General features: G+C 39.5%; 1 protein-coding gene across 1 annotated transcript in view; it reads right to left on the reverse strand.

Moving 5' to 3' along the window:
* tgm2l (transglutaminase 2, like) overlaps positions 1-19,418 on the reverse strand; it is a 28,634-nt gene extending 9,216 nt beyond the window's left edge. Inside the window, exons 1-11 of the mRNA XM_041795875.1 lie at positions 19,299-19,418; positions 15,095-15,265; positions 13,871-14,101; positions 13,672-13,790; positions 13,159-13,287; positions 8,991-9,168; positions 4,988-5,129; positions 4,785-4,888; positions 3,853-3,995; positions 3,665-3,764; positions 3,419-3,564 (exon numbers count right to left, since the gene is read on the reverse strand). Coding sequence (XP_041651809.1) covers positions 3,419-3,564; positions 3,665-3,764; positions 3,853-3,995; positions 4,785-4,888; positions 4,988-5,129; positions 8,991-9,168; positions 13,159-13,287; positions 13,672-13,790; positions 13,871-14,101; positions 15,095-15,265; positions 19,299-19,314 — 1,479 coding nt within the window. The 5' untranslated portion in view covers positions 19,315-19,418. The remainder of the gene's footprint in view (positions 1-3,418; positions 3,565-3,664; positions 3,765-3,852; positions 3,996-4,784; positions 4,889-4,987; positions 5,130-8,990; positions 9,169-13,158; positions 13,288-13,671; positions 13,791-13,870; positions 14,102-15,094; positions 15,266-19,298) is intronic.
* Positions 19,419-22,157: the final 2,739 nt, after the last annotated feature.

Below are 22,157 nucleotides of genomic sequence, written 5' to 3' on the forward strand. Positions count from 1 at the left end.
AAAGTAGGATTTTTGTAAACCTTTAAAAAAAACTGACACTTCAATGTTTGCATAATGTGCATAAAATCTCTGCTGCTACAGAAAAGGAATGTGTTAAACTGGCATTTTGACACTTTTCAAGTTAAAGAAATATTGCAACTTCTGCAATTTGCAAATTGCAGGAGGCCATATTGTGATTTAATCTTATTTGCAATTAATTATCCGGCCCTTATTTCTATGACATTAAATGACAGAGATATTAATAAAAACATATCGAAAAAACACGCCAGCGAGTGCTTGGACCTCAGAGGGTTAATGAATGTTAGAGGCATTTGCCGTGTAAAAAAGTGGGCCATAAAGAGCTGCTGTCTGTATCAGTGTTAACTTTTGACAGCTATTTCTAATTTCAGTCTCAGTCTTAGTCTTCAGATTAAATGCCTTTCAGTTTTAGTCACATTTTAGTTTCTACCCTTCATAGTTTTAGTCTAGTTTTATTTGACAAAAACATTTCAGCCCAGTTTTAGTCCATAAAAGTCATTACTTTTCTGTTTGAGTATTTATTCTATCACCTGAATCTGGGGCCAAATCATGGTAATGTGTTCTATGCACTCGGTCAGAACTAGGAATCCTTGCTTTCTACAGCTAAGAGGCCATTTTTGGCTAGACTTGGTCTTGTCTTTCTCATGGATAAAAACATCTTCAGTCATAGTTTAGTCGACAAAATTAACACTGGTCTGGATAGCAAGCACCTCTCATGACATTGTTTCTAAATCCTGTGATGTATTTACCCCCAGCTCTCATCAGGTGCCAAAAATTCTCTAGTCATGAAAGATTTCATACACAATGGAACATTTAATCCTGATCCAGACACGTCCTTTGACGTGAGAGGTCTGCTTGTTAGGTTGAGGAGCAGTGGTAAAGGTTCTGACATTGTGCAAGGAGGTGGCCCAGTTCATGGCACATACAAGGGTGTCTGTTGGATTCTGATAGAATGGACAGAAAGATACGACTGTCAGAGCTCATTCTAGTTTAAGGCCTGGTCCACACAGAGACGAATTCAGGAGTATACACAAAAGGTTTTTGTCGTATCGGCGTTTCGTCCACACGGAAACAGTGTTTTGGGTGACTGTAAACGAGACTTTTTGAAAGGGGGCCTGGGAGTGCATAAATCCGTGAACAACTACCATTTCGTCTCCATGTGGATGGCTATCCACGTCTATCTTGAAACAATAACGTCACACACAGTGTAGCTCTCTTAAGGCGCCTGCGCGGGTCCAACCAAAATAAACATGGCAGACTACAGGGATGTCTTCATGCTGTAGAAGCAACTGAGCTTATTATGGCTTTTACAGCAAAATCTGATGCCCCTTTACCATCTCCTGTGAAATGCATACACCATATGTTTTTAAATCCAACGCGGAGAACAACCAGGAAGGCAGCTAGAATAAAGTTTGGGGCAGTCTTCTGTGTTCCTCTTCTCTCTTAATGCATTTCCATGGCAGCGTTACAGCGCCATGTACAGGGTTGGCATACGCACAGCAGCGTTTTCAGTCATTTTCAGTGGTTTCGTGGTTACGCGGATATTTCCTGAAATGATCCCGTCTTTACAGAAAACTTTTTCAAAACGAAACGGTAATGTATTGTTTTTGTCACCATGTGGACAGGGCCTAAAAGTCTATTTTTTACCCTGCAAGAGAAGAGCTGGAACTATAAAAGCTGATCAGGCCGCAGAGTAATGTACCAGTGAAACACACTCACTCTCTCGCTTCACTGGACTCTGCTTAGTAAATACACTGATCCTAGATCAGGTGAAAAAAACAGACAGATCTGATGTTGCTAATGTTGTGGTTGCTCTTATAGCCTTAAATAGCAACAATATAATGAATAGTCAAGGGTGACATCCATTATCAGTAGATGTCAAAAACATTCAAATGTGTAAAAAGAAAGATTTTTGTGGCATGATACAAGAGCAGCAGAATATTCTTTTTTGAACTGTTCAGATTTCATGCAGCACTCACTGATTGGTTCTATCAAATTATTCAGTGTATCTATCACTGAATAATTTAAGGTAATAAATACTCCAGCAGGATCTATCAGTGTTTGGCCATTTTGATGTCACAAAAAAAATAAATAAATAAAATCCAGCCAACAGATCATATCACTGGAGCAAATCTGGCCCAGACCCAAAATGGGTTTGACACCCCTGGTCTATAGAGTCTGATTCTGTCGTTTTGTTGGTTTTTTTGCTATTTCAGTGTTCATATCAGTCTTTATGCATCATGTTAAAGGGATAGTTTCTGCTACGAGTGTGAGGATTGTGAGGATGTGATGCAAGTGTGAGGATTCCAAAGGCGGTCCTCCTGAAAATTTCTGCGAGGCAACAACTTAACGATAGTTATGATGTTAGGAAAAATGGCATTAATGAAAAAAATAGCATCCCCTTTTTTTATAAACTCATCAGCAGTTGTTCAGCATATTCGTTCTCATCATGGTTGTTGCAGTATCTAACTGAGTAGAGATGGGAGATACTAATGTTTTTAATTCAATATGATACTGATACTTTTTGATGTAATTCTATTGATACTGATACTGATACTGATACCAATACTTTTGAAGAAAAACAAATAGACTAAAGACTTGCAAACTTTCAAAAGGTTCACATTTTAAGCAAATAAAAAGGCGTATTCAGAAATTCATTTAGGGAGAAACTTCAATTAAATTAAAATGTTCATGCAAGCAGGAAAAAAATAAAATATAATCATAGCACAAACTTCAAATTAAAATATCTACAACATAAAAATGTCCAATTTCTTTTTTTTATTCAGATGGAAGGGCTATATTAGCCACCTATAGCCACTAATTTCAAGCAAAAATGTAGAAATACAAGTCATCAAAGATTGTCATAGAAATATTTATCTTGTTATTTTTCTACAACTTGGTCTTTATACATTTAATGGTACTGGTATGTGGTCTCAGTATTTTTTTTATGTTTTGAAATTGACTTAGGGACCACATTGAGTGAGAACGACAGCCGAGCGGAGTTGCTGAAATCTGTTACTCATTAATGTGGGATCCCCAAAGTCACACGGTACGGCAGGATTGATATGTCCAATTGGTCTCCAAAGTCATGTGACACGGACGAGCAGTATGCCAAAACAGTCTTGAGGAGAGAGAGGCAGGGCAGCTCTCAGCAGAGAAGCGGGGGTGAGACTAATTTCATAGTACTCATTTGGTATTGATACTTTGCTAGAGAGATCGATAACAAAAGAGTACTTTGTAAATATCAATATATCGATACTGTAGTATTGATACTCCCACCACTATAACTGAGCATATAGGAAAATGGGCTTGATGGTTGTTACAACAGTCCTTAGTCTCTCTTTTATACATTATCATTCAATCCAACCACACATTCATTAGTATTCTGAGCCCATCTCACCTCAACAATCACATCAAAATCAGTCCCAAACACAGGCTTGGCGTGCTTGACTGACAGCTGCAGCTGTGCTGGTTCTGCATGGCCATCGGTTGGTTCTGCCACCCGGTGTCCCGCCCTCTCGTACACCTCCCTCTCCTTCTGGGAGCCTGTAAAGACAAAGTCAGTCCATAAAAGCTAACTCTTCAACATAGGACATTCAGCAGATACCAGAAAAAAACATTAAAACATTACAGCCCCCTAACTCACCTTCAGGATATTTGTAGTTCAGAGTGACATCGTCTCTGAAGTCGCCAAAAACACTTTTGGTGCTGATGTTCTTCCCCACACTTTTCTGGTCCACTCTGATCTGTAACAATAAGAACATCATTATTGCCATCAATGCTTCATAAGCTAAACAAATACATAAAATAACACATTTAAAGGAAACACATCACCTTCTGCCTCTGTCCGTCTCGTCTGATGATCCAGTGGATGATGTCAGCGTTTACCTCAGCGAATATAAACGGAGCGTCGTACTTCACTCCCAGATTTCCCTCTTTGATGGCCGTCACTGGACACGGACCACAGCAAAACTCACCTGGAGGGCAAAATTTCATTTTTATTCTGCTCTTATTTCAAGCCATTGTGCATGCTTAGAGAGACAGGACAGTAAAAGGAAAGAAATACTCTATGGTGGCTTTCACACCAGGGGCCTGGATCCGAGTGCACTTGAGACCAAAGTCCAATTCATTTTGGTTAGTGTTAATGAAAACGAACCCCGCCCGGGGACCGGGCACCAGGCAACGGGCCAACTTTGGGAGGTGGTCTCAACGCGATTCACGTGGACTCTGGCACGGTCTGGGTGAGATGTGAATGAAAATGCGCACAGATATGGAACAGAGCGTCGCATCAGCTTTAGACATCATTGTAAAAACGTAACTTCTTTCCACGGCACGGCAGTTTGTTCACATTTTTCCTCAATTAAAGGCAGAAATCATCAGAGTCCAGTCAATAAACGGTCTGTTGTGACTCAGCTTACAGATGAACACAAGCTGGAGTCAATGAGATGAGATGCAAAGGCAATAAAAGTCTCCTGTCACCTTAAAAAACCGCTGTATCTGTGTAGCGCCAACCCATTTAATCCTCTGAGCTGCACTTAGATGTGCAGATACGAGGGGCGGTTCAAAACAACTGGGTCTAATGTGAAAGCACCTTAATATCTTAAAGCGATGGTGCTTAAGTCAAATCACTGCGATAATCACAGGAGAGAGAGAGTTTGATGAGTTTATGGTGTTTTTAGAGTGGATGAGGTGAAAAATAACCTTTGAATAATAGCATTCAGACAAGAAGAAGAGAGACAGGAGACAGATTAAATTAAGGACTGTACCGTCACTCAGTTCTTGGGGTGTCGGGTCCAAAACCTGCCAGCCATCATTTCCTCTGGGAAGATCGTCTCTCCTCATCCATGACTCGACCCAGCAGTGAAAGTTCCTGAAGTCCAAGAACCCAGAGAATAGCACAGGGTTTATTAAACTAGATGACACTATGTTTTTGAATAAATTATTTTTAACTGTAGGAGTGTGTCCCCACCAGTTGCTGTCCCCTCTGTCTCTCCTGTCAAACCTCTCCAGACTTTCATTCAGCAGGAAGTCCACAGAGAGATTTCCATCCACGTCATGGGCCGAATCGAAGTTTGTGATGTGGCGTGTTGGGATGCCTAAACAGCGCAGCACTGTGGAGAAAACACACAACACACAAAGAATGGGGCTGTTAAGCTGGATGCTTATGTGGTTTGTGCTGACATTTCTCTGCAGGTTACAGACGTCTCCTAATCCAAACAGCAAATATTGTGTTAACTCAATCAAATATTTCTCCTTAGCATTACAGTGCCAGGACACTGACTGACAGCTGACAGTGATCCGAATCCTATCAATACGAACCAGCCAGTGCTAGCAAATTAGCACTCACCTTTACTTTAATGATGAAGAATTGTGTGCCCTTCACTTCCCAAACAGCATTATTAACCCAAACACATCATAGAAATGTAAAAATGTCTGTATTCTGTAAACTTTTCTCAGAGCAGTGGTGTAAGGAAAGGTTTTCTCTACTTTTTTTTAGTAAACACAGTATACTCGTGCCTTAGTAGAAGGATAATCCCTCATCATAGAGATCCCTTATCCGACTATGCTCTTAATTGTGGACCCAGGGGTTAACCATTCAGATTGATGGGCTGCAAGAAATCAGCATTTTGCCAGGGTTTTGAAGTGAGAAAACCCCTAAATTACTCCTGGGACACCTCCGGAGGGCTGAACAGTGATCTCCAGCGTCCCAGAGCCATTCCCTCCATGCCTGCTCTCACCACCCACCATGCTAAAGTGGAGACAGCTTTTATCTCATGGACCCTACCACATGGCCATCACAGCCCGAACTAGAAAGGCAGAGTAAAGTGGGGAGAGTGAGCAAGAGGGAAGAGGGAGCAGAGACAGGGTGAAGTGGCCTGACAGCAGCTAACTCTCACCCCCGTCTGACTGAGTTTAAGGGTCAAACTCTCTCATTTTCATGAAGAAGGAGGGGAAAGAGAAGAACAGTTGAAATGTAACCTTGGAAAGAAGATGGGTTGGCCAGACTCCAATGCTGTTTCACAAAGTCCAGGATCCTTCCTCTTCCACATATTTGAAAAAGGCAGTCTAATATGCAATCATATCATCATATAATCATACTATAAGTGTAACCATGTTCATCATATAATATGATCATATTCTATGGTGCTGCTTTTACAAATCTCTTTTTACTTTGATGCCAAAACTATGATGAAAACCTTTTTACGCTGGAAACAGTACAATAGTGAACAATAACGAAATGTATATTGCTTTCTCTGCACTATTTCTTTTTTCTTGAAGGAAAGGAAAACGGTGCACATTGGGTTTTGGGTAGTTCCTGTGAGCATATATGTGCATTCTTGAAAATTCTCTTTTCAAAGGACTGAGTCTTTTGAATAATTTTGCGGATCCACAACATTAGAACAGTCCTCTGATGGCAGTCGATGATGTAGTATCTTTTAAAAACAGCTGGTCCAGCACCCTTATTTGGGTTTTTTAGAAACAGTACTTCTGTGATCAGGCAAGTTCATCTTGCAAAACTTCAGTCTACAACATGCCAGACCCAAAAACAGCTCTGACCAATCAGCATCATTTAAGAAGAAGGAGTCAGTAGCTATGTCAGGGGTATAAGTTGTACTGGAAGCTTCCAACATTGTCTGCCAACAGTGTGGTGATTAGCATGGATGTAGCTATAGTAAAGCTACAGTTTTATCAGGACTGGACCACATTACTATAGAACAGGAAGAACAAAGAACCACACTTCAAGTTTTTCATGATGGTAAAGGTGCTTTCACTCTTCTCCTTACTGGCCTCGACTTGAATTGGTGTATACATTGACTGACAATGTTGTAGCCATTACCTCGAGTGTAGAAAAATGACCTCAACTACATTTCTTAATAAAAACATGATCCAAAAAATACAGCAAAAGCTTCTCTTAGAAGAGAAGATGCTTTTGCACATCTCACAATAGGCTTTGGCATAAACTTCAGCTACTGAAAAGCTCCGCTATTCACAAACTATTGCAGCGCTAGCCTGTACAGCTCAGGTTAATAAAGGAGCTGCACAGGCTCATGGTCATGTTGATCTGATTGGACTGTCATGAATGTGACAGACAGAATGTCCAATCGCCTGTTCTTCCCAAACACATTGTCCTGTATGGTAGGTTTTGAATATATCATTGCAATAGCTATATGAAACAGTCTATCAGGTTGGAGGCATTGACGGGTGTTCATCAACCTTTATTTTGACCCCGAGCTGGAATAAGAGAATTGATCTGAACAAGTTCATATGATGTCTCCCTAAACGTCATTTAGAAACTCTGTCACTGAACTCCCAGTTCTCTAGTGAAACCGTTGACCTTGCCATAAACTACCTACATCCTACTTCTACTGGATGAACCATAGCTTTCCATCCTTGCTGCTCAGCTTCTGGTCCTAAAGCTGCATATCTAAGCTTTTTCCTTTCACACGCTTCCTCCACAGAATCCTCCCACGGTACAGTCAAACTCTGAGAAGATCGACTAGTATGTAAACATTACTGAAGCAAAGATCTGGCTGGGATGTCTCTGAGTTTAGTGATTTAAATAGTGTTTCAGGTGCTGAACAAGGGTCCAAGTGACACTTACAGATCTAGTCTTTAAACACACATCTCCATTTTGTATTTTTTCCAGGTGATGTGAACATGTGTCACTTTGAAGAAATGTGGATCAAAATTGCTCACTTAATATTCTGTGATACCGGCCACTGTCCTAATATTTTTCGCTCCATGCAGTAAGTCTATCTAGTTTTTGGAATCCCTTGTGATGCACCAATTTTCACCGAGTATAAACAGCAAAAAAAAAAAAGGCTTGCCAAGTAAAATCCTGAAGTTCACTGTGATCTGTGTTCAGACAGACAGGATGGCAGGCAGTCCTGTGTCTTTTTTTTTTTTGCAGTGATTTGTGTACTTTTCTTTTTTAAATTACATGGACAAAACTAGTCAGACAATTTGCAAACATCGCTTGACAATTTTAAGTACTTATTTACCAGTTTGTTCTATTCCAGTTCAGTATTTTCTACATTAATTTAACTCATAAAGTTAAGTAATATAATAATACATGATGATCTGTTATTTGTGTGGACGCAAACTTCATTTCCCTACTGCACAAATCAGGGACTGGGCCCCCCTTCCAAAAAGTCTAGATCCGCCCCAGTTCAGCTGCAGGACAGAGAGGTCAATGATGGGACAGAGAGGGCAACAACAGCAACAATGGAGAAGAAAAGGGACTAAACCTTGACCATGTAAAAGTCAGACAACTTTGTATTTCTCCTTCATTGTTCTGATCCACAGAGATGCTGCTGCTGCTTCATGTGTCTCTTCTACTTTCATGCTGATCAAAGCAAGTCATACTGACAAACACCAGAAACAAACTGAGAAAGAACGAGAGGTAGTGCTTAAAATTCCTGCATTGTCTGATTGTTTATATTATATCTTTTTGCCAAGACAAGCTCACTAAAACAGCACACTGTGCTCTCCATTTAAGGCCATTGCTCATGGATGACCTCTCTCCCTCTGCTATAAAAATAAACAAATCATCCATCCTGATGATAAAAAAAGTGATTTCTTTAAAACAGAGCCCAAACGTTAGGCACAATAATTTATTGTGCATCCATCCATCCATGAGCAATGATGACCTTAAAGGTCACATGTTTTACCCCTTCAAAACAAGTTTATATTGATCTCAGAGGTCCCCAAAATATGCCTGCAGTTTGTTGCTAAAAAAAACACCCCAGTATTGGATTTTTGTATTTCTTAATACCCCTCTGTTTCAGCCCTGCTCTATAGCTTTAAAAGTTGTTTTTTGTTTTTGTTTGTTTGGGGGGGGGGGGTTTGCCAATGACTTTTAGAGTTTTGTTTTTCCTCCTAAAATTATCGATTCAGGAACCGTTTAGGTACCAGTACCAGGAAAAACCCAAACGATACCCAACTCTAGTTATAGAATCTGTGAGCCTCACCTGTACAGGCAACACCAGCAAACACCCAACACTGTCCATATTTCACTGCCCTCGCCCCTGCTTTGCTCCACTGTCTCAGGATCGGCACGCTGCCGCTCCATCTGTACGGGGCTGTTCCTTCAGAGTACGGCTCCTCCCAGCGACCAGTCAGCACACCCCTGTCCCCGTTAGAGTTCACCTGGACAGGTGGGGACATGTTCAGGAAGTGTGAATATAAAGCACATCATGAGGCACGAAGTAAATATGGCTTTTTATTTATCCCACTGATGACATGAATGAAATCATATGAAGGTACTATGTTTAACTATGAGATAAGGCAAGAACCAGGTTATTATTACTAATTAGATTATTTGTTCACAGGGGTCGCCATAAACTGGAAGATCCTCATATCGCTGGTGTCTGGCCAAAACCTCATATTTACAAAATCTGCACTTTTCAGGGAATGAAAAACAGTTGTATTTTTAAATTAACTGTACACTGAATGGTTATAGTCAGCACTTTCTATTACTTTAAAATAGGTTAAACCCATTGACAGGTCTAACAGGTGACCAAAAGCACTGATATATGAAAAAAAATAGAGATAAAAGGTTTACTGTTTTAGAAGTAGTTACATGAATAGTGGCTCTGTTAGCTTTAGCTATGTAACAAATCTACCATAGCTACACTACATTTTAAACACTGCGATATGAGTCAATGCAGCAGTGGTAGCTTTAGCATTAGCAATGCTACCTTAAGCAAATGTAGCCACAAAAGCTACATAGGTAACATAGCTGTGTAGCTACATTAGCACTAGGAACTGATATTTAGCTACATAAGCTACAGCCAGGTTTTTAACTTTTAACTTTTGGTGCCCTAACCCTTATCCTCACCTAACCACATGTTTATTCCAGTGTTATCTTAAAAGTTCTTGTGTGTATTTCCTTCATGACAGTGTGTCTGACAGCTAATGTCTGCAAGGCAGACATTAGAGAGAGGCGGTCTGCAGCCAGACTGTCTTGTTCAAATCAAATATTGAATATTTGATGTTGAAGCTAACCTGACATGCAAATGTCACAAATTTATGGCATGGGAGACATTTCACATCCATGCAGGCAAAAGCTGAGAGTCTGTGTTTGGGAAGAGCTGAACTTTTGAAAACAGTCTCTGAGGGTGATTAGACAACTGTTCAGTCAGATTCCTTACGAGCCAATCGAGCTAAAAAAGAAAAAAAAACACGACATGGTCGGTGCTCCACGTAAACCACATATTATGAACTGAACAAGCTGCCCTAATTATTCTTCACTATCAGTAGAGCCAGTTGGTAAATTAATTTCTTGTCAAAGCAGGTCAGGAGAGGACCAAAAACATTTCTGTTATGGAAATCTTTTAGTGCGGTGTTTTAACTCTTTACTCATGTCTGAGTCCAACTGTCTCCTCAGATCCAGATTACCCTGATCTTTGATCTTTAAACTTAGCCTGGATTTCAAAATCCTTTTATTTATTGGACAATTGAGTTCTAATTTTGATTTAATCTGACAACCCTTATCTTAACAATCAAAGTAGTTTTGAATTCCTGGGCCGGCATGAACACCTCCCTGAACATCAAGCTTTGATGAATTAAATATTTGTTACAGTCTTATTTATATAAACTTAAAACAAAAAGTAAGGCAATTTGTGTTTGGTACATTATTTCTTTGTTGTAACAATGCATTTTGGTGATAAATCTTATACCCTTGGAAAGCATGTTTATTACTCTTTTAAATGATGCCACATTTGTAAGGAACATGCATTTGTGGGATAAGCAGCAGACCTGAGTATGTGGGTTGCGCCCATGAAAAATGTGCCAAATCTTCTCTGCCAATGCCAAACAGCTGATTCTGCCACTGACTCTTGTTGGGTGTTTGGTGGATTGGATGATTGAAGTTTGAAGAAACAAGACATATTGACAATTTAACAACTTATTCATTTAACAAACAGGAGCCTCAGTAGCGTAGTGGAAGAACCATACACAGCCACAACAGCCTGGCACTTCCTCCTCATGCTGGTCACCAGCCTGGTCACACACTGCTGTGGGATTGCATACCATTCTTCAACCAGCATTTGTCACAAGTCAGCCAACGTGGTTGTGTTGGTCACTCTGGCACAAACAGCACACCCAAGCTGATCCCACAAGTGTTATATGGGGTTAAGGTCAGGCCTGCTGGCAGGCCATTCCATCCTCTCCACTCCCAAATTCTGGAGGAAGTCTCTGATAAACCCCACTCTGTGGGGATGACTGTTGTTATCTTGGAGGATAGAGTTCTTGCTGACAGGGTGAGAAAAAAGTATTCTTGGGGTGTTGTCATCTTGGGACGCCCACTCTGCGGCCTGTCTCTGACATTCCCCATTATATGGAGCTTGGCCTTCAGTTTGGAGATGGTACTAGGGTTCACTCCAAACAATGCTGCAACTTGGTTTTGCGGAATACCAGCTTGAAGTTGCCCAACTTACGGGCCCTATCCAGATCAGTCAAACGTGGCATGCCAATTCTTGAAGCAGACATCTACTGACCACTGTAGCAGGGCCCATGCTCACAGGTGCTGCCAATCAGGCACCTGACTGGCAGCACCTGGGGGTACCAGAAGCTCAAAACAAGATACAATAATAAGCAGGCTTTTCAACTGTATAAGATTTATTACCAAGAAGCATTGTTACAACAAAAAAATAGTGTACCAAACACAAATTGCCTTACTTTTTGTTTTAAGTTTATTTTATTTATCTTATTACATACAGAGGGGTTTTTACTCTTCTACTTTGGGTTGTGGTGGCAGTACCAGAGGAAAGAGAAAAGGACGTTTGTCCTCAAGGAAATGTACATTTACTCTGGTTCAAATGCACTTAAATAAAAGTACGGATTCATAAATCTAACTTTAGTAAAAGTAAACAGTATTTTATCTAAAGTTTACTCTAAGTAGTGAGAGTAATAAGTAAATGAAAGGTAGGGAAATTAACCAAAAATCTAAATAAATCGCATGATGGCCTACTGCTATTTTCAAATTGCAGAAGGTGCAATATTGCTTTCAGCTAAAATGTGTCATAATAGTAGTTAATATAATCTGTGCAGCAGAGATGTTAAACTCCATGCATCATGCAAACATTTAGAGATCAACTTTATAGAATAGTTTGCAAAAATCCCAATTTTCTTATTAAAAATGAGAATAACACAAAAATCATTACACCCCCCCCCCCCCCATATTGATACTGAATTTGGGATATAAGTTGAAATAATCACAATTAGATATTTCTTCTAAATTGTTCAGCCCTTATTGTTACTCTCAAATGTACATTTACACCACGCTTGTTTGGCAGAGCGTTATGTTGTCATGATGACAGCACACAAGGCTGTGAGGTAAACAAATCAGTCAATTTACAATAATATGATTGAAGTAGATGAATAAAAGTGTGTAATTTATATTGATTCATACATCATCTAATTTTATCCTGACATATAGGTCTGGCCTAAAGGAAAGACCAGTTTATGCCCAGTCTTTCTAATGTTGTGCTGGTTATAATGTAAAACTACTTATTCCCTTTACAAGATTATAGTATTCAAGTAAAAGTACAGTAACTGTGGTTAAAACGTACAGATTAAGTAATTGTTAAATAACTGATTTCAAACTGTACTCAAAAAAAGTTCCCCAAAGAAACGACTCAATTACATTAATTTTAGTAAATGTAATTAGTTATCTCCCACCTCTGGATGGCAGCTAGGGGCCATGTAGCAGGTTATGTAATTTATCAGTGGTACATCTGGTGATAATTAAGATCAGGAGTCTCGTCACCGAACACTTTTCCTTTTATTGCTATAATAGCCAGAGACTCCCATCATCCCTCAGCACACACTTCTCTCTGTTGTCATCAGACCACAGACAAGAACTCTAAGATAAAGTAGGGCTCACTTCAGTAAGAGATCTGTCCTTTCTGCCAGAGCAGCTCTCAAAAACTTCCCACGCTTATCTACCACAAACCCAGCCCTGCATTTATGATGTGTTCAGTATGTGCTCATATGCACTTCTGTCTTTATGTGATGTTTTGTGTGTCTGTACAGACTGAAAACAACTTTCCCTATGGGACAATAAGGCTATCTCTCCATCAGAGTGAGCAAATCTTGGGTCAGGGTGTGTCAGCAGTGAGTAGAAGGGGTCATTACCATTGCTGTGATCATCCTGCCAACATAAACAGGGTCGGATCTCCGTTTCATGTCCATCTCAGAGTTTTTCAGGGCCTCCTTTGAGTTGTCCAAGACTTCAAAGCAGATGTCCATCACAAAGTCCTCAAACTGAGTGAGACAGAGGAACAGGAGGAGAAAAAAGGGGAGAAGATAAAGTGAATGTTGAGCAGGAGAGAGCTCTTAATTAGTTGTATGTTTTTTTTTTATTTCCTTTTTTTTTTGTTGGTCTATCTGCTTCACCAACTCTTGCCTGTCCGTCCTCCTCTCTGCACTCTCAGTGAGCTGTGAAAGGACCGGCCCTTGTTTGTGTGGTTTGGTTACATTCTGACACCTCCGTCCAGAACTTTCCTTCATCCAACAAACAAGATTTCCTGATCCGGCTAAAGCTCAAAGTCTCTGCTGTCACACTGCTGTGACAATTCACACAGGCCGTCTACTGTCCCATCAGACACACATACACTCAACCCAGAGACACTGTGAGTGGTTGTGTACCTGTCCATAATTCCAGTGAACACTGCTGATATTATCCCAGGTCCCCATGTAGATGGCTCCATCCTCGTTCATGACATACTCCTGGAGCTGACTCTCATCAGGGAGGTAAACTGCATCATCTGGTACCAGCAGAAACATCAGCATGAATTCTGATAGTCTGTGAGCTTTCAAGGATGAAACTGTTTTATATTTTGCTTACCTCTGCACCAAGGGTTAAAGAGAAGGTGGAACTTAATTTTGTCAGTCTTCTCTAAAATGCGTCCATCTGGTGACATCACCAACACGGCGAGGTGGTAGTGGCCAATGATGGCGTCGGCTGGACTGTGCAAGGTCAGCAGAATTTCATCCTGTGCTCCCTGTTGGTAAAACCACCACTTGTCTCCGCCCCCTCGTCCCTTTTGAACCTTGATGACCACCTCATCCTTCTTACCTGGAGAAACATGAAAGTGCTCTTTCAATCTAAATTTGTGCTGTTTTTGTTGTCAGAGACTGATTTAAGGTGTCAGATCTGACACACAGATATTTGTTGACAGACTATGGTGGAAACCAGCAAATGCATTATAAGAAGCCAACCAACTGTTTTAGAGTATGTGTGTATTGTGTGTGCATTCAACTGTCATGGTGCCATGATGTCATGATGAAAGGCTACTGGTAAATGGCTACACAAGATCAGATAATTTGTCCCATGCTCGATAGGTCAGGGGCTGCACGGCAGGTTAGCACTGTTGCCCCACAGCAAAAGGCTTCCTGGCTTGAATTTCAGTAAGACAGGGCTTTTCTGTGTAGAGTTTGCAAGTTGGGGGCGGGTACTCTTGGTCACTCTAAATTTCCTTTTCATGTGAGTGTGAGTGTGCCTGGTTGTTTGTCTCCATATGTAAGCCCTGTGATTGACTGGACACCAGTCCAGGGTATACCCAGCTTTTTGCCCACAGGCAGCTGGGATTAGCGCCAGCCCTCATCATCCCAAATGGGATAAAACGTGTCGATAATAAATTAGATGGGAAGTTAGGTTAGGTCTTTCAAGTTCCAAACTTATTTTGGGTTACATGATTTTCTTCTCCCTTTAAAGCTAGCAAACATAAGACAATAACTACACAGAAAGCAATGCAGCAAGGCTCTTCAATTAAATGTTCCTGACAGCCAAGAATATCAAGCCATTTTTCCCCACTAGTGCTGTAGAGCCATGCACATCTCTCCCAGGAAAACACCACCCACCACCAAAGTTACATGTGCTAGTACACTCCAGGATCTTATCACATTTTATTATCAGTAAAAACTTACAACATTTTTCTTCTAAATGTTTTCTCTGCTTCCTTTGGCCGAGACATCAAGCAGGGGCAAAACTGTGCCGTGCATATTTATGTACCATGGTTTTACATAGGTTACAATGGATTTGCAAAGTTGCTTGGTAGACTAGACTCACCGAGGTGCAGGACCAGCTCCAGGTGATGCTGCGGGGACAAAGAGTCAGAGCACTGCAGGGTGATGGAGAAAGGTTGACCTCTGCGGACTATCAGGCGCTCCCGATCAATCTCCCTGGTGCGGTGAGCCAAGTTGTTCTCTTGACTCCTCACATCTATGTCAGTGATCATACCTGAGAGACAAAGACCAATCAGAAGTCTGTAATCAACTATAATTCATGAATTGTTTTTAATGATTGAAGAGTTGTGTTAATCTGTGAGAGCTGAGTGTCAGTGTTTGATCACCAATCATAATCTTCTATACACACAAACAACAATTCCAAAAAAGTTGGGACGTTATGCAAAATATGATTAAAATAAGATACAATGATTTGCAAACCATTTTTTAACATATATTCACTTAAGTACAGCACATATATAAGATATTTAATCCCATTTCTGCCACTTAAAAAATAAAAATGTGGAAGTTAGGGAATTTAAAAAAAAGAAGAAGAATCCTAAGTCATAATTATGAGATAAAAAGTCAAAATTATGAGATAAAAAGTCATAATTATGAAATAAAAAGTCAAAATTATGAGATAAGAAGTCTTAATATGAGATAAAAATCCATTAGTAGATCCATTAGTAGGGATAATCTTTTTTTCCATAGTACTCTACCACAGGTACACCACACTTTAAGGACTCATGCTTGACAGTGTAATGTAGTTTTGTATCAGGTGTGTCATACATCCCAGCCAGTGAAGAGATTTCATCAGACCCACAAGGTGTTGTGTCGAGACGGTATATTTTAAAATAATTACATGTTCATTCTTTTAAAAAATAGGCAAAATCTGAGTAAAATACCAGCTTAAATATCAGTCAAATGTCATGACATTGCTAAACTCAGCAGGTTAAATGAACCCAAACTGATACCCAAATGAAGACACGAGCCATTTAGGATCCAAAAGAGCCAGCTCTTCTTGCTGAGCTGAGCCAAATGATCTGGAACTCTAAAAAGAGCCAGAATTCCTGCTGCCACAAGATAATGTCTTTCTTCTGGACGTCCCTGCTTATTTCAGCAAGACAACGCCATGCCTCTTTCTGCCACATTACACCAGCATTGCTACAGAGTCAAACCAATGAGGACACTAGAAATAATTCCACTTTTAATACTTCAGTAATAAGTGTCTTCAGTCCCCAGATATTTACAGAGCGCTGTTAAAAAAATGGTAAGGTAACACAGAGGTAAACATGCTCCTGTCCCAACTTTTTGGGAAGGTATTGCAGGCATCAGATTCACAGTGTGTGTGTGTCTTTTAAAAAATAACATCACACATCTTTGTGCTGTATCTGACTGAACAAATAGGTTGAAAAGATTTACAAATTGCTGTATTCTGTTGTTATTTACTTTTTACAAAATTTCACTTTTTTAGAATAATGGTTTATACATAAGGGTTTATATGGTTCACATCCAGAGGAAATATAAAGAGCCTATTTTTAGTTAAATGATTGGACCAGCACAACTACAAAGCCAGGAGACGTTTATCTCAGTATGGAGAGGGGAACATGGAGGAGGAATACTCAAGTCTGAGTCACTCCAAATGCAACAAACCCCCCCCAGCACATACCTCCATACACACACACATCAACGCTAATGCCAAAATAATTGGCATATCTGTTTGAGAGGTACTGTAAACAAAGCTCATACTGTGTTCTGCAACATACCAGTAGGCACAGCTTATTGGAGCTGAAGTTGAATATAAAATAACATAAATAAAAGCTACACAAGCAAAGAAGTAAAAGCAATTCATAAAAGTAAAACCAATATACAGAAGTAAAAGCAATACAAAGTAAAGGCAAAATATAGAAGTGAAAGCAAGCAATACAAAGAAGCAAAAGCCACAAAGGAAAGTGAGGATACTAATGGGCTAAGAAATAATAATAATAATAATAATAATAATAATAACGGGGACAAAATATTGAGTAAAAAACAGACTAAAGGATATCAGACATTATTTAACGAACACATGGAATCAACTCTTTAAAACAAGTTTAAAGAAATATCTTGAACCACTCAACATCTGAACGAGCTGCAGAAGTGTCACTGCATTAACCGTGTAACACAAACAACCATTATGAATGTTAAAGGGATTACTGTATTTATCTTCATATTCTTTAAATGGCTGTCTGCCATAGCAACCATTTTAAAATACCTGTTTGTTGATTTGCATTCACAAATATGCTGGCTGACTCTTAAAAGTGTTTTTAGAAATGTACCAACAAAGCTGATGGGGTAGACTAGGTGGTATTCTGTCACGTGTCCTTTTGCATTTGACATCACATTGTCTCTTCTGACTTGCCCCAAGTGGACGGCAAAAAGAGCCCATTACTAACTGGATTCTAGAGCTAAAGAAACATTCCAGGTGACAAATTCCCAGCAGTAATCTGTGCAGAGCACATTCTGTACATGAAAAGTTTAGAAAGCATGCAACATCACTAGTGGATGCCTGCAAATCATATGATTTATGATGCTTTTCTCCAGTAAACAGACTGTTCACTCGGTTTTATAACATGTTTTGTAATCATGTTTTGCAGGTCAGGGTATTGACTTCAAAATTTGGGTTGCCGAATCTTTATCTTAACCTTTACTCTAACCCTAACTGGACGTTGAATTGATTTCATTCCAAAAGTTTAAGCATGCATTTACATCCTGACAGATGCAGCGTTTCACAGAAGGGGTCAAGGGGGGCGTCTGAGATCTACAGTCTGCAGTCAGACTATCTTGCGTCTTGCTAAATGTTCATCAGGGATCTGTTTTAGTTCAAAGATTGGATTGATTTCTAGCTTTTTAAACAGTGTTTCATGGAGATGTGGATATACCCCTAATCATCCCCCACATTTTAACCAATCTAGCAAAGTATAAGCCTCGTGTGTTATTAACAAAGATGTCAGACCTTTTTTTTTTTTACTTGTAGTCCACTTAAAATTAAGCCTTTAGTACTTGTTTGTTGTCACTTCACTTCTGTTGCTTGTCTTCAAATAGTAAGGATCAATTCACACAGAAAGAAAAGCAGATTTTATGACTAAGCCGTGGACTAAAGGCTGAAACAGCTACGTGATAATGCACCTTGAATTAACCACTCCCTATTTTTAGAGATGAACGACATTATCAGTAGGATCTTATTGGCATGATATTATGGCATGGTATTAGTATTCACAAAAAATTGCTTAAAATGTTACTTATTATATCGGCAAATATGTAAATTTCTTCTGATATTTACGAACCATACATCAGCTGTAAATATTGGCAGTATGAATGAACACACCTCTCACCTGAAATCTTTCTGTCATTCATCCTCATTCCTTAAATTTTGATTGTTTTCTAAAGACTGAAGTTGATTTGTTCTTTCATCCATAATTCTAAAGTTTGTCTGAGGAACATTTTAGGTCTGAAATATATTTAAATATCATTATCAAGATCATTATTAGTGCTGATTCATTTGTATTTGGATATATTGGGCATCGGCAAAAATCCAATATCATGCATCCCTACATATTTCTCAGCAGTGTGACAAAGCAATGCACTAGTGTACTCAGATAAGCTTTTATAGCCCTTGGCATCCTCTGAGAGGGGATTAAAAGTGGATATTCTCTATGGAAACTGATAAATGAGTATGTATGCCATATACATGTGCTGCACCAATGATTTTAAGTATTCTGTTCACCTTTTCAAAACCTTGAAGGCAAAAAATGAACAAAAGAAGACCCAACGTTGCTTAAGATATTTTATAGTTGTCACATGAACAATAAAAGAAAAGTAGAAATGTTAAAATTGTTATTCTAAACAGGCAAAGTGTCCAAAACTGTAAATAAATGTCATAATTTGAGGGCAAAATAAGAGAATTGTCTTCTTTTAGCCAAGCTACATTCAAAAATTAGAATTAATTTAATTTCCCAAATATTTGGACATGTCTGTCCATTTAAGAGTTAATGTTCAAATGCATCACTGTAGAGTTTCCACGTTGCTTAAAGAAAATAATGGTTAGATTTTAAAACGTAGTGTCCTTCAGCCAGCCTGATTTCTGTCCTGGCTGGGGTAGTATTTGTTGCTGGTTTTAGGATGAGTCATATCACACCAGAGTGACGGGTACAGCTCAGCACATTTTTTACATCTCTCATAACCCTAAATGATAAATGGGAAGTAACAATAACAGAACGATCCCTTACCCTTGTGGTTGGCCATTGTAGATCCTCTTCCTTCTTCAGTGAGTTAAAATAAGTCTCTGAGTGTCCTCAAGTGCCTCTCCACTCTTCTACTCTGCTTAGTGTCCATCACAGTGTGGTATTTATACAGCACTGGTCTGACCCTCCCATTCCTCTTTGACACACTCACCCCAAACACTCACTCCCCGACTCCACCTCACCTCCCTCCCTGACCCCTGACATCACTCACCAACATCCTCCAGTCTCTGTGGGTGAGCATGAGTGTGATTGATAGTTTAAACGGAGTTCCTGTTCCCCTCTGAGACACACTGGGGTCTTTGTTATCGTATATGTTGTCGGGTGGATGTCGTTGTCTTTGGCAGTAAAGGGTCTCTGGTCCGAAAGGCTGTGGAGGAGTAACCTCCAGTCACGCCCTCTCTTATCAGGCTCCTGCTAAAGTAAACAAGCTATTGCGTGTTAGAGTCATTTCTACAGAGAAATTTGAGCATTTAGCAAAATTCCAGCTGTTCCCTCATTATTACACAAGTATTTTGTTACAGCTGGAAGACTGTTTCTCATCTCTGCAAGGCAGAAAGAGATAATACATTTTTCAACAAGCAGTACACAGTTTATCCAGAGCTGCCAACTCTCACGCAATGAGCGTGAGACACACGCTCTCACGCCACACAATGTACTCCTCACACTGTCCGAAAAAGAAAATTAAGGGACTTGTGAAGGGCTGATCAAGCTTACAGCAGTATCGTTTGGACTACCTACTACTACAGAATGAGAGTGCGCAAGGCAGCTCTGGCCTATGAAGTCTAGCTGGCAAAGCTTTTATTTTGATACCATATTGGACGGTCTTGTGCGCATGCTACTGCGAGTTTGGCGAACCTGCTTGAGAACACTGCTGGAACTTCATTGAAGATGCGTGGGAGGATTTTGACGAGATTCTAGATGTGTATGTACTAGCCTAGCTTACCCATATCCGAGTTACAGAACGTTAGACAGAGACACAAAACACCACTCTAATAATTAGGGGTGCACCGATTGCAATTTTCTGGCCGATCACCGATCACTGATCTTTAAAAAGCCTGACCAATTTTGGCTGATACTGATTTTTTTTTTATAACTGACAGCATACACCTTCAATGTTCCAATCTTATTTTATTGAATAACATTGAACAATACCCGTGAAACAATACAAACCTGTTGTTTTAACTGCACATGAGGTAGTTCTCTCAAATATAAATGAAAAGTTTAGAGCATTGCTGTCCAAACTACTAAATTATATCAGTTCCTTTAGTCTTATCGTAAAAGTATCGGCCGATTGCTGATCCCCCAAAATTAAGGAAATCGGCGCCGATCGATCGGTGCACCCCTACAAATAATTCTATCAAAAGTTAGATTTTTTTTGTTTGTTTGTTTTTGACACACTTACAGTTATGTAGAAAAACACTTAGACCAACCCTATTACCAAACAATAATGGACATGAAATCTAGATTAGTTTACTTTTATGGGACATTTTTTGTATCTGTACTCTTTTTATTTGTCACACTGAATTATTTTATACTGTTTACAGAATTTGATATAAATCTGCTCCATGTGGAGTCAAACCTAATAGGCTGTGTTAGTTTTCTTTTGACGGGAAAAAAAAGCAAACACCTGATTTATTTATTTTTTAAAATATAGTGGTAGAGGCGTATGGAGAGGGATCGTATAGTCACCAATGAATGAATTCAAAAAGTTTTACAGCCTGGTTTCTGAGTAATATGAAATGGCAAAGATGGTGCCAAAATGGCACAATGGAGATTCTGCCTGTGTGTGCTAACACATTTTACTTGAGCTAATTACTCTGCAAGAGTAAAGGTCTTTAAGCAGACAAAAATCTTTCAGATATTCCATGTTCCATCTTTATTTAGTCTACATTACTGTAGAAAGCCAGCTTGATACCAGATTTATTCATGAAGATATTGTAGTTAAAGAGATATATGATACTTTATTAGGTTAGGGCATATTATTTTTCAGCTTGAGTCTTAGAAAATGGCCTAGTCAGTAATTCAGTTATATTTTAATGAACTATTTAGAGAAATTAATGTTTGTGATATTTATCTTATTCACCATTTATCCATTTCAATCAGTTTGTTTGCTTTTGAGAGAACATTTCAACCCTTGTGTAAGTTTAAGACTGCAGTGTGGTAGTGCATGCAGAAGTGGGCATGCTCTTAATTTATGTATCATATCTCTGTAATGAGTGGAGTGATCCAGCAAAGGATAAACAATGTGTTGACTGCTCTTGCAACTTCTGCTGCTTGGCTCTAAGGAGTAAGGGTCAATGTGAAATTCTGATGAAGGAAATAAGCTGATAGATAGCACAGCCAGCTCTGTTTGCATTGCTATATATCTCATAGGACTACAAGGTGCAACCCACTTTATTTTACCCGTGACTGGCCTACCCTTAAATTCTCCCCAGAACAACCAAGGAGAGTAGTTTACAACTAAGGGTGAAGTAAGGTGAGTCATGCCTACCCTGTCCATGGAAAAATGCAGCACAAATCTGATTGATGGCATCAGAAGGCAATTAGAAGTGGGTATACTAGAGACTTAAAGTAATGAATGGGTTTACTTTGTATACCTGTGTGTACCCTGCACTACACCCAGGGTTTTAGCTAAGAAACAAGACACACTGAGCTGTCAAAAACGGAGTTTGTCTCAGACTCCTGTCTTCAATCAACAAAAGAGTACATTAGACACAAAATGAGTCACACTCCACCCTGTACCATGCTCTCTTTGGGTTAGGTTGATATTTGAGGATTTTTTTTAAATAAATAAGCTAAATAAATTAATAGATAAATAAACAAAAAGCTGTATGCGCTGGCACA

Source organism: Cheilinus undulatus, linkage group 9 (genome assembly GCF_018320785.1).
Source record: "Cheilinus undulatus linkage group 9, ASM1832078v1, whole genome shotgun sequence".
Taxonomy (NCBI): domain Eukaryota; kingdom Metazoa; phylum Chordata; class Actinopteri; order Labriformes; family Labridae; genus Cheilinus; species Cheilinus undulatus.